Raw genomic sequence first — 11344 nt, 5'->3', positions numbered from 1 at the left:
ATTACGACGACGCTCCGACAATTTGAACTTCACACAATTTATCCTCCAGTTTCAATTTTGCATTCCCTAATTCATTTACCAAAATGATTTTAAATTTGTAAAACGCAGAATGCAAAACCTCTGCAACCAAACAGGTCCCTAATTTGCTCCCAAACACAACAGAATAATGTGACAGTTTATAAGGGTTAGATATATGGGCCGGTTCTCCTCACACAAAAGTTGACACAAAACTAACCGAAGTTCCACGCAAATGATTGGAGCAGTTCAATTTGTTTAAAATATGGTTTTAAGAGTTTCCGTAAAAAATCAACTCATTCCTATATCGGTAAGGCTTGATCAGTTCATGGAGTTTTATCCTGTAAAATTTGACAGGAATGAACTGAATGAACCGATCAAGTACTTACCGATATCCAAATGAGTTGATTTTTCACGGGAACTCTTTAAAATATATTTTAAATAAATTGAACGGCTTCGATCATTTGGGTGGAACTCTTCTATATATAGAGAAACCGGCCCCTATATAGGCCCCATAATGAAGCTCATAATTTTGTACAAATTATTCATGATATTTCTTCTTCTTGAATAAAATTACACTTATATTAAATTCAATTTTAGTCAATCACAACGTAATTTTAGGGTATCCACAATGTTATAATCAAAAATTTATAATCAAAAGTTGCCACATCAACTTTTGGTTATTTATTTAAGAGATTGCTAAGATTAGCAATGTAGATGTCTACAATGGCATAATCCAAATTGAATAACCAAAACTTGTCATATCATCTTTTCAAACTACAAAAAACTAAAACTGTGAACAGTAAAAAACAGTTTTTCTAAAAATAGTTTTGAAACTAAGAAAAACTATTTACTAGAAATAGAAAATAGTTTTTGAAACTTTTATAAAAAAAATATTTTCTAAAAAACACAAATTTTCTGTTTTTTTTAGAAAATAGTTTTTTTACAAAAATATAGTTCGAAAAGAAAGAGAGGAAAAGGGAAGACAGATAAAACATTTTTGTATAATGATTGGTGTATTTGATTGAGAATATATAGGGTCAAAGAAACATTTTTATATAATGATTGATGTATTTGATTGAGAATATGTAGGGTCTATTAAATTTGGTTATTGTCAAAATGTTGCTAGTTTTGATTATCCAAAGGCCAAAAATTGATAATTTTTAAGAAGGTTGTTAAGTTTGATTAATTATAGCATTGTGACCCATATTTTGCATCAATATTGTTAACATTAAAAACTTTTTACTTTTGATGATAGCATTGCGGATACTCTTAGTGGAGTATTATTTACCAGAGCTCCAAATAAGTGGTTCATTCCCCAATATATTGGAATTCCCTAATTGAATTGAGCAAGATGGGCGGCGGGAGTATTTTTTTCCATTAAAAGATCGAGTATCTGGGCCTAGCAGATATTTAGGGATACTCCAGTGATTAACCCCATATGATCATTGACTAATGAACGGTGCCGTTCAGAAAAAAAAATTGACTAATTAACGGCAGAAAGCATTTATTTATTTTTCCAATTTACAATTCTTCCAATGGATCTTTCAAATATATTGTGGTGATGATTAGTAGTAGTTCTCTAGGATTGTTTAACATTACTAGTTGCCCCTTCGTGCATGGCACGAATGCATGCCCGTTGAAGAGAAGAGGTTTTGATATAGGTTAGGTATGCCTTGTTCGTAATTTTAGCGTTGCAAGGAATAGAAGTGGGTGAAAATAGGTGTAGCATGGATACAAGTTGCTAGATATATCACATAAATTGATCAGAGGATCAAAAGTATCAGTTCATCTAGATATGCATAATACAGTGCACAGACGTGGATATATTACATAGGTTGATTAAAGTATCAAAAGGACCAGATGATGTAGATATAGACAACACAGTGCATCAAAAGCATTAGTTGATTTTGAGATGGTCAAGGAGCATAAGATTAGTAGAGCTGGGAGCAGGCATTCATAGCAACGTGAAAGTACTTCAAAAGGGAGCAGCCATTGATAGTAGAGGTGGGAGTAGGCTTTATGGCTTCAGTTCAGCTTGCGTTTTTTGCCTGGAATTTCTTTGGCTGGGGGGGAAGATGCTGATGCAGTGACACTTTTTTCGTTTTTGATTGGTCTTGGAGGAGGTAGGGCCAGTGGTTGTCGAAGATTTTGTTGGTCATCCAGTGTTGGCAGTGGTATGGCAGACATTGAATAGACATTGAACTTGCACTGCGAAATTCCAGCATAGGTGTTCATGTAAGCTTTGAGTGTGACGTTGCATCTCTTGGGTTCAGCAAGCTGGTCAAGGAGCTCGGGCGAGAGTGGTACCTGCATGATGTATTTAAGGAGCAGTGGTTATTTTGTGTGATAAAGGGAGCATGTTTAAGTGGTGTTTGGCGTAAAAAGGAGTAATGTTGTTACATTAGGTTCAGTTGTGTCTATGTTGGCTCCCGTAATGCTGTAGAATTGCTCAGCAATTTCTGGGAAGATTGTTGCCTCGATCGATGCTGTTGGATCGCTGACCTCAATGTTGAACTTAACCCTGTCATTTTGGGAGATAGCAGGAAGTTTAAATGTTGATTGTTGATTGTAGACTGCACGTATTTGTTTTGGGAGGGAAAGTTTGTACCTTGCTAGTGGTGGAACTCGTTGGGAACAGTAATTGCACCAGAGTTCATGATCTTCATATGCATTCGATGCTCTGTTGCATAGTGAGCAAGCAAGGTAATAGAACCGTTGATTGAAATTGGTGAGTTTTGGTATGCCTTTCACACTAATGAGTTGGACTTGTGATGAGCTTGCAATGTATGTTTTTTTTTTTTTTTTTTTTTGGTGGGGGGGGGGGGGGGGGGGTGGGGTAAGGAAGAGCAAAACTAAACTGTCTATGCATTAATATTACATTAGATAAAACGAACCTAAACTATTGTATCATTAGCTTAGTACAGGGGTTTGTGAATCTGTAGGGTCAAGTTATGAGACAGTTGTGCAATATATTTAAACTAATATATAATGGCAAGTGAACCCAACAAATAATTTGCATTATTTTTTGTGAGTCCCCTGAGCAAACACATTTTGATGGCATAGAAAGATAATTAGGCATAAACAGAAATCATGAGACTTGAATGCAATAGAGCTTTGATACCATAACTACATGATTGTTAGATATGGGTTAACTGTAAGTGCTTGTTTTGCTTTACCTTTTCTGCTTTGTTGCTTTACATGTAAAAGTAACTCGGTGAGTTTACTGTTTTGGGGCTTAGCTAACGGATGATCAGAGGCTAATTTTTGCGTATTATTTTTTGTGCATGGCTGGTGCTTCATGTGTGTATACACGCGCGCACACACATACGTGTCGATATGTATATATTTGTATTTTTGGGGGTGGGGGGAAACCAAAAAGAAAAGAAGGGAAAGAGGTATATGTGAACAGAAAATGAGAGTGTCTTGGGGTCATGTTATGTTATCTAGTACCTAGAATATTTTTTAAAGTCCGCTTACGTTACATTTTTTAGAATGCTCAAAATAGGCGGTACCAATAAGAACAGACGCTTCCTAACTCGTGTTTTTGGAGAGTTTATGCATGAATTTTTTATTTGGTGTTGTTCAGTATGTTTGGGAGTTGGCTCATACTTGTCCTTGTGTTTGTGCATGTCGGTTTTCGGTTTGTTCTATATGTATTCAAAGCGAGAGAGAAGCTAAAGGAACGGACCCTTAAATGATGCTTCACTGTTAATAACTGACTGCTACCATCTCGATCGTAGATTTTTGGAAGGGAACAAGGATATACATTTTGAGAATCATGTAAAAGCAGTGACTGACATATAGTGGATGTCTGTAGTTGGTCTATTTGGACAACGACAGTAAGGAAAGATAAATAGATCAAACATAAGAAAGACAAAAGAGGCTTGTGGATTGTTCCATTATCATTACCTTCTCGACTGAGGTAGGAAGGTTGATAAATGTTGATTGCATCAGTTAATGGAGGGGTAGCAGATTTGACCATGAGAGCTTGCATTGCTGCCATTGGTGGTAATTCTCTGATCTTGGCGGCATTGGCAATGCACCTGAAGAAGTTTTTGGATTATGAAATCAATCATGGTTGGAGCTACAATAAAGTATATTGGAATTGACATAGGTACTAGGATTGGAGTGCTGCATTTTCTAGTATTTGTGGATTGAGGATAAACGATGAGGTAATTTTGGTGGCAAGGGAAAGACCTGGAAAAGAAGATGAATTTTATTGTTTTTGTATCTGAGGTAAACATAATGAAATATGTAGGAAGCGATGATTACCGTAGTATGTTGAAGTTTTCAGCCTGTGTCCAAGTGCAACTGGAAATGTGCCTGGTAAAGTTGTCATTGCGAGTGCTTCATAATCGCTGAAGTGATCCCAGAGAGATATGATCATCGGCTGCAAGCTAAGAATCGGAGTATTTTCAGCATGGATTAGTTTTGGTAATGAAATGGAAGGGTTATTCAATTTTTGTTCATTTTTACCTTTGATCTATAACACGAACATCTGTAACACGCGATTGATTTGGTGGTTTTTGAGTGCCAACTTCAAGAATGGCAAAGAGGACATCTAGTAAATGAATTAGTAGCGTGTTAGTTATAAAATTAGCACAGTGCATGTGATGCGGGAGAGTAGATGAAAACATAGTAGTCAATGAAAACATAGTGGTCAATACTAAGGGATAGTTTTTCAAATGTAGCACACAATGGAAAGCACCGAACATAGCAAAAAGAGAAGCTGAACATACATTTCGGAAGTCAGGCCCATAGACATCGTAGTAAATGAATCTCACCACTGCATGAGAATCAACAAGAACCGAAGGAAAGCAAGCAGTCTGTAGATTACCTATAACAGAAAAGAAAAATCACATAAATATTAGCTAAAGGTGAAAACAGGGAGAGAGTACGCAGAAAGACAATTTGTTTGGTAACATATTCGAGTGCCAACCTGAAGGTGGGGGCAAAATTTTCCAGCGACCACTTGGCCCAGACCAATCAAACACAAGTTCATAGCCATCTTTATCAAACATAGTCATATGAAAGATCCACTTACGTTCGCACGAAAAAACAATCCTATGGTCAACCTCGAGCTGATGTGCCTGGCGGAACTCGTCCCAATTTTTGCGAAACTCATGGTCAATAATCTCTACTGACCAATGCTGTGTTTTGAAAAATAGTAGGGGTAATAAGTGGAGAGAGATAGAGAGAGAAATGTTGGAAGTAGGGCGAATTTTTTGAAAAATTCTTTTCAAAAAGCAAAGAGAATCCAAGTACTTGAACCATTAGTAGGGAAGTATTGACGAAGAGCACGGGGCAATCTCTGCGGAAAAGCCAGACAACTCTATTACTTTATGTATCTGACCCCAGGGGAAACCTGTAGCCAAGGGAGAGGGGTGAAACCATAAGAAAATGTAAGAGCTAACCTCAGTGACACCAGACATGGAAAGTTTTTTTTAGATACCAGCGTTGATCAACAACTGCGCAGAAAAATCTTAAAAGTTCATCGCACAAAAAAAGGCAGAAATGAAAAGCTGTGTAAATGGAAGATGCAAATCGGCACAATAGATAACATTCTCAAATTTGGGCAGCAAAAAATGTAGTCTTGGTGTATATATACCTTCCTCACTGTACCTCACAAACGAATGGTACACAAGATCATCCAACCATGCATTTAACTGGAAGCCATAATTCCACTCACTAACATAGCCCAAATTGAAACCCCCCCCGGTAGTCTTCAACAAACTCATGAGATGGCTGGTAAACGATACGATTGTCATTACCACGCACCGCAAAAGCAGCAATCACCTATTCCCCTTCAGCTGTTCGCAGAAAATATGAAGCTACTGTAGAAGAAGACAAGGGAGAAGGACGGAGAAACGGAGCATGGACTACCATCCTCTCCTGCAAAATAAACGCACAAAAAAGACAGCCAAACTGAAGAGCATCCACGCATGAGCGAGACAACACAAAGCCAAATCTCCAGACAACAACTCCGAGTAACAAATAAAGCCAAGGAGCTAACACTATGAGCAGCACAAGTGACCAGCACAGGAAACAACAAAAAGATAATGGGATCTTGGCAACAAAATAAACGGACCCAATGGCATTGGGGAGCCCACACAACTAAGCTAATCACAGAATCAACACCACAAACGAAGAGACCCAACGAACCGAACCGAAAATGCAGAACAACACTGCAAAACAGAGAAGGAGACAAAGGCAGAATAGTTACCTGGAAAATGACGCAGCAGAAAGCCCTAGAAACAGAGAGGAAAACGCCAGAAAACACTGGAGCTGGCTCCAACAAAAGAAAAAAAAAACGAAATGCAAAGGAGTGAGGACAGCCATCAGGGAAGACAGTAGAACGAACGGGCGAGATACTGCACGCATCCCACATACCACCAAGATTACGCCAGCTAGCCCACTACCCCAGGCTCATGCAAAATTACCATTTTAGACACCCAAAGCCCTCTAGCCTAGAACCACCGGGGGCATTATTGAAAAAATCGGACCAAAATTGGACATCCCGCAAACCTGTTCTTATTATTTAGGAGTAGGAGATATGCACATGCAATGCATATGACCTCCATATCAATGCCATCAGCCTTTCATAATTTTTTTTTGCCTAGGTTAGTCTACGCATATCTCAACTATTATTTGAGGATCAATTCCCTCATTTACTAGTTAGGAGATGGTTAAAATCAGGACAAAGCCCTGTATTCCCTCATTTACTAGTTAGGAGATGGTTAAAATCAGGACAAAGCCCTGTATAAACTAATCCAACAAAATTAACGTTAAGGAGGAAACGTTAGACTTTTTCTGAAAACTTCAATATCTCCTTAATTAACCTTTTCCCCTAAGATTCCTCGACAAGTTTATGATCTAACTCGTATTTGTGAGGAGGCGAATATTTTTTTTTTATCGGCAAAAGTCAGTAGTGTTCGAATAGTTAGATTAGTACAATAGAAGAGGCGTTGCACCCCTTTATACTGGTGGGCCAAAGGCCTCATGGCTTGTTCGGGGGAAATTTGTCTTTGATAACATTTTTTTTTTCCTTTTCCCTACATAAATTCTTTTACCACCAAACAAAACGCAAGCCAACTTACTCAGAAGATTATTGATAGGTTTAATGATTGATAAAATCCAACATATAATACCATGGGTGGTTCAGACCTAAACTTGATTGACTTTGATATGATGACCAAATGGGTTTGACTTTCCAGTTAAAAACAATTGGGTTTGACTTTAGTGATTTTCTTCCTGTTAACGACACATCACCTTCACGCATGGCTATATAAATCAAACAGTGATCCAAATGCCCCCTCAAAGAAAACTGAAACCTAAAACATGTCCATGTTTTCATCAATGGATTCAAACATTAGCATTTATCTCACTTGTATATTTTCTCTCTTGGTTGCAATAGTCTGTGTGATAATTTTTGCGAAGAAGAAAAATAATGAGAAGGAAAGCAAGAAGAAACTTCCACCGGGCAATATGGGGCTTCCATGGATAGGTGAAACAATGGAGTTTTACAAAGCACAACGAACAAACAAATTATTCGAGGAGTTTGTTCAACCCCGGATTCAAAAGTATGGGAAAATCTTCAAAACAAGGCTTATGGGATTGCCGACAGTTGGAGTAAATGGACCAGACACTAGTCGGTTCTTCCTATCGAACGAGTTCAAGTTGGTGATAAGCTCCTGGCCTTTGTCATCAGTTCAATTGATGGGAAAGGATTCAATCATGGAAAAACAAGGGGAACAACACCGGTGCCTTCGCGGGATCATAGTCTCAAGCCTTAGTTGTGCAGGGCTTGAGGCCATGGTGCCCAAGAAATGTGACTCGGTTGAGTCACAATTGAATAAATTTTGGAAAAACAAACAGCAAATTAGTTTATACCATATGACTAAGATTTTGACGTTTACAATTGTGTTTGAGTGCTTGCTAGGGATCAATGCGGAGCCACAAATGTTGGGGATATTTGAGAGAGTGTTGGAAGGTGTTTTTCTCCTCTTATTAGGGTTCCTGGTTCGAAGTTTTCTAGGGCCAAGAAAGCGAGAGAGGAGATCGAAAGGGTGTTGATCGATGTAGTGAGGGAGAAGAAGAGGGAGATGGAAGGAGGAGGAGGAGGAGGAGCGAGAGAAGAGACGTTATTTTCTCGGATGGTGGCCGGGATGATGAAAGAGAAGATTAGGGAGGAAGAGGTGGTTGACAATATGGTGTTGCTTGTTTTTGCGGCTCATGACACTACCTCTTTTCCCATTGCCATGACGTTTAGGATGCTGGCTCGCCACCCAAATTGCTTCTCTCTTCTCCTTCAAGGTATTGCAACCGTTGCATCCTCATCACCAAATTAAAACATCATTAAAAGTTACAAAAACAGAAAAACCACTCGGTTTGTGGGCCGTCAGAATGAATATGAGCCACATGTTTCGTTAGGTTTGCGCATTTTCAAATGCACATCTTCTTCTTCGTAGCTAGATACGTTGTGCTATCAATCTTACGTAACCAATTCATTATGTAACGAGAAGTATGTAAAGAATTAAAATGGATGACTAGGATCGCCCTATGCTGCACTAAGTTTGAATCTGCACCTTACACTTCAAATTTTAGATACTATTTTGATTCTAAGATCAAAGTTGTGATTTCTATTTTTTGTGATCTCTGTTGCCAGAACATGAAGATATATTAAGCAACAAAAGAGCAGGTGAGTATCTGACAGTGGAAGACACAAAGAAGATCAAGTATACCTGGCAAGTAGTTCGAGAGAGCATGCGTCTGTTCCCTCCCATATTTGGTTCATTCAGAAAAGCCATCGCTGACATTGAATATGAAGGATTTATCATCCCTAAAGGATGGAAGGTGCTATATATATTCTTTCAAATATCATTTCCTCCTTGCTTTTACTAATTAAATGCCTTAGGAATCTCGATCAAAGATCTTTCTTGTGTGTTCTAATCAGTTGTTACAAAGGGATTGAATAACTCCAGCCGGGTCGGCTCTGCTAAGGTTCTAGGGGTTCAAGCAAACTCTCTGCGTTCAAAAAATACATTAAATTTTTGTGTAGGATTTTGATATCTGTGCTCCACTTTTTACTGATGGTGCTTCACTTTATTCATGAAATTACTAGTAACTTCACGTTAAAAGTAGAGCACCATCAGTAAAAGTGGAGCGCGAAAATCAGTTTCATTTTGTATAATTTCATATTTGTTTCATAGTGTCTGCATTGATCGGTCGAACAAAGCCAGAGCAAATAAAAGTTCACTAATTGAGAGTAAGTATATCATATAACTCAACGAAATAAAATAAACTAAACCCACTAAGTTTTCAACCTAAATAAATATCGTTATATTATGGTGCGGTTCCGGTTTGTCCCCTTAAAAAATAAGTACTTATTTGCAATTTTCAAGCTTAAAAATAATAGATTTACTGAAATAAAAAAATATGCAAATCAAACCCTGCAAAAAAAAAAAAAATTGAAAAATTATTTTCATAAACTTATTATTTTTAAGCTTGAAAATAGTCTGTTCATCATCTGAATGACTTTTTCGAATTGACTGTCAAATTATTTTCACTTTCCTTCATCCTACTCTTTATCTCACCCTAACAAAACCTATTACCACTAATCCCTTCCCATACATAAACCCATCAATAGTTCGTTGGTCTTGAATCCAAAGAACAACATATTTCATGGTGAATTTGCACACCAATGCGTAGTGGGAAGAGACCGGAGAGCAGAGCAATGCTCCAAGAGGCTGAGTAATTTTCACTTACCCAGGAAGCTTTGCCTTGATCAGTAATTTCAAAATGTCAAAAAAAAAAAAAAAAAACAGGTTGAAGTATCGGCCAGAATTGATGCTTACCAAAATCCAAGCACGCCACTGCGAATGAAAATTTCTGGCATGTCGTTTAATTAGCGATTAGCTACCAAATCACAGCAGATTCATCATCAGACAGTCAATTCGAAAAAGTCATTCTCCTAAATTAGTCTATTCTAACATGAAGAGACAAAGTAACGATTTGAGAAGCTAAAACATGAAGTTTTATATTGCGGTATACACTGTAGGATGTTAGGATTATGGAAGATAAGAGTGTCCTACCAAATCCCACTTTGCAGTTTTTATTGGTCCAAGACACCACAACAATGCACTAAATACTTGTTCCGGTTCCTAACACGCATAACTGGATAATGTCGATACAGTTACAACACGACCATTGTGGTCGTTCAACAAGATTGGGATTGTTGATCGCAATACACAAGATTGGATCACTCAACCTATTGGTCCTATTCAACATGATTATGATCTGCTAAGGCTTTCCCTATGTGGCTTCATGCAGGTTCTGTGGACTACTTATGCTACACACTACAATGCGGACTACTTCCCAGACCACATGGCTTTCGATCCAAGTCGCTTTGAGGAACCGATACAGCCCTACATTTTTCTACCATTTGGCGGAGGGCCAAGAATATGCGCAGGGCACCAATTGGCTAAGTTAAACATCCTCATCTTCGTTCATTTCGTTGTAACCCGTTACAATTGGTCACTCCAATATCCGGACGAACCAATCACCACGGACCCCCTTCCATTTCCGTCCCATGGAATGCCCATAAACATTTATCCCCAAAAGTTGTAAAGCTAGCCACAGGAGGTCGTGTAATTTGGGGTAATTCTGTCTCTCCTACAGAGAATATCAGTTGGTTCTCTTTTACATGCAATTATGTGGTAGAAATGAATTTCTAAACTGCTACGGCATGAAAACTCTCTGCTATGCTAACGATCAGTGTTCAAATATACTTTGTCAAGGAACTGTCAGTTACGGTGGACACAAATCATATTAGCAAATATCATACCACTGTATCAAATGTCCAAAATTCGATGCATAAATATCGGCCGACATTTAAAACCTTATGAACGATTCAAGCAACTCAGGCTACGATTGTTAATGTAATCAGCAATCATTACAAAGAATGACAGAAAACAAGGGTTTGAATGGCAATGCACAGAGACGGCATAAAGTAATTCTCACAAACTATCCTCACCCGTGACAATTGAGTTGTCCTTTTTTACTGTACTCTAGTGACCATTCACTCTTCATAAGGTAGTGAAGATTTCAGAGTATTGCCTCGTCAAAAACTTCCTCCCCATGATATCATGGCCGATATCACTACATGGAAGTACCGAAAAAAGGGAAGGCAGCGGAACTCTAATAAGACAACAAAGAGATATATACAGCACAGGAAACCATTTACTCAATGCTGAGACATTAATTATGTCCGCACACCAATTAGCCTTCTATTCATAAAAGTCATCACGGCACGACTACTATTTGCAAA

At 38.2% G+C, this 11344-nt stretch overlaps 2 protein-coding genes across 2 annotated transcripts; one reads left to right on the top strand and one right to left on the bottom strand.

The window, feature by feature from the left end:
- Nucleotides 1-1741: 1741 nt before the first annotated feature.
- On the bottom strand, nucleotides 1742-3647 carry LOC131328525 (uncharacterized). Its single transcript, XM_058361462.1, has 4 exons — nucleotides 3628-3647; nucleotides 2627-2794; nucleotides 2419-2539; nucleotides 1742-2325 (listed from the first exon to the last, which is right to left on the bottom strand). The coding sequence occupies exons 1-4, from the start codon at nucleotides 3645-3647 to the stop codon at nucleotides 2044-2046; spliced, it is 591 nt and encodes a 196-aa protein (XP_058217445.1). The 3' UTR covers nucleotides 1742-2043.
- A 3715-nt stretch (nucleotides 3648-7362) lies between these two features.
- On the top strand, nucleotides 7363-11043 carry LOC131329917 (taxadiene 5-alpha hydroxylase). Its single transcript, XM_058363342.1, is given in 4 exon segments — nucleotides 7363-8020; nucleotides 8023-8331; nucleotides 8684-8871; nucleotides 10348-11043. Coding segments are annotated over 4 exon segments (1452 nt in total). The 3' UTR covers nucleotides 10645-11043.
- Nucleotides 11044-11344: the final 301 nt, after the last annotated feature.

The sequence above is a fragment of the Rhododendron vialii genome, chromosome 6a (genome assembly GCF_030253575.1).
Source record: "Rhododendron vialii isolate Sample 1 chromosome 6a, ASM3025357v1".
Taxonomy (NCBI): Eukaryota; Viridiplantae; Streptophyta; class Magnoliopsida; order Ericales; family Ericaceae; genus Rhododendron; species Rhododendron vialii.
Note: the sequence above shows the minus strand (reverse complement) of the source record. Positions and strands in the feature narration are given on the sequence as shown.

Excerpts from the sequence above, each read along its gene's own strand:
- LOC131328525 (XM_058361462.1), bottom strand. The coding sequence starts at position 3,647 with ATGCACAAACACAAGGACAA. Across the intron at positions 2,795-3,627 it reads ATGCACAAACACAAGGACAA|CTCATCACAAGTCCAACTCA; the intron begins GTATGAGCCAAC and ends ATACATTGCAAG. Across the intron at positions 2,540-2,626 it reads CGAGTTCCACCACTAGCAAG|GGTTAAGTTCAACATTGAGG; the intron begins GTACAAACTTTC and ends CCAAAATGACAG.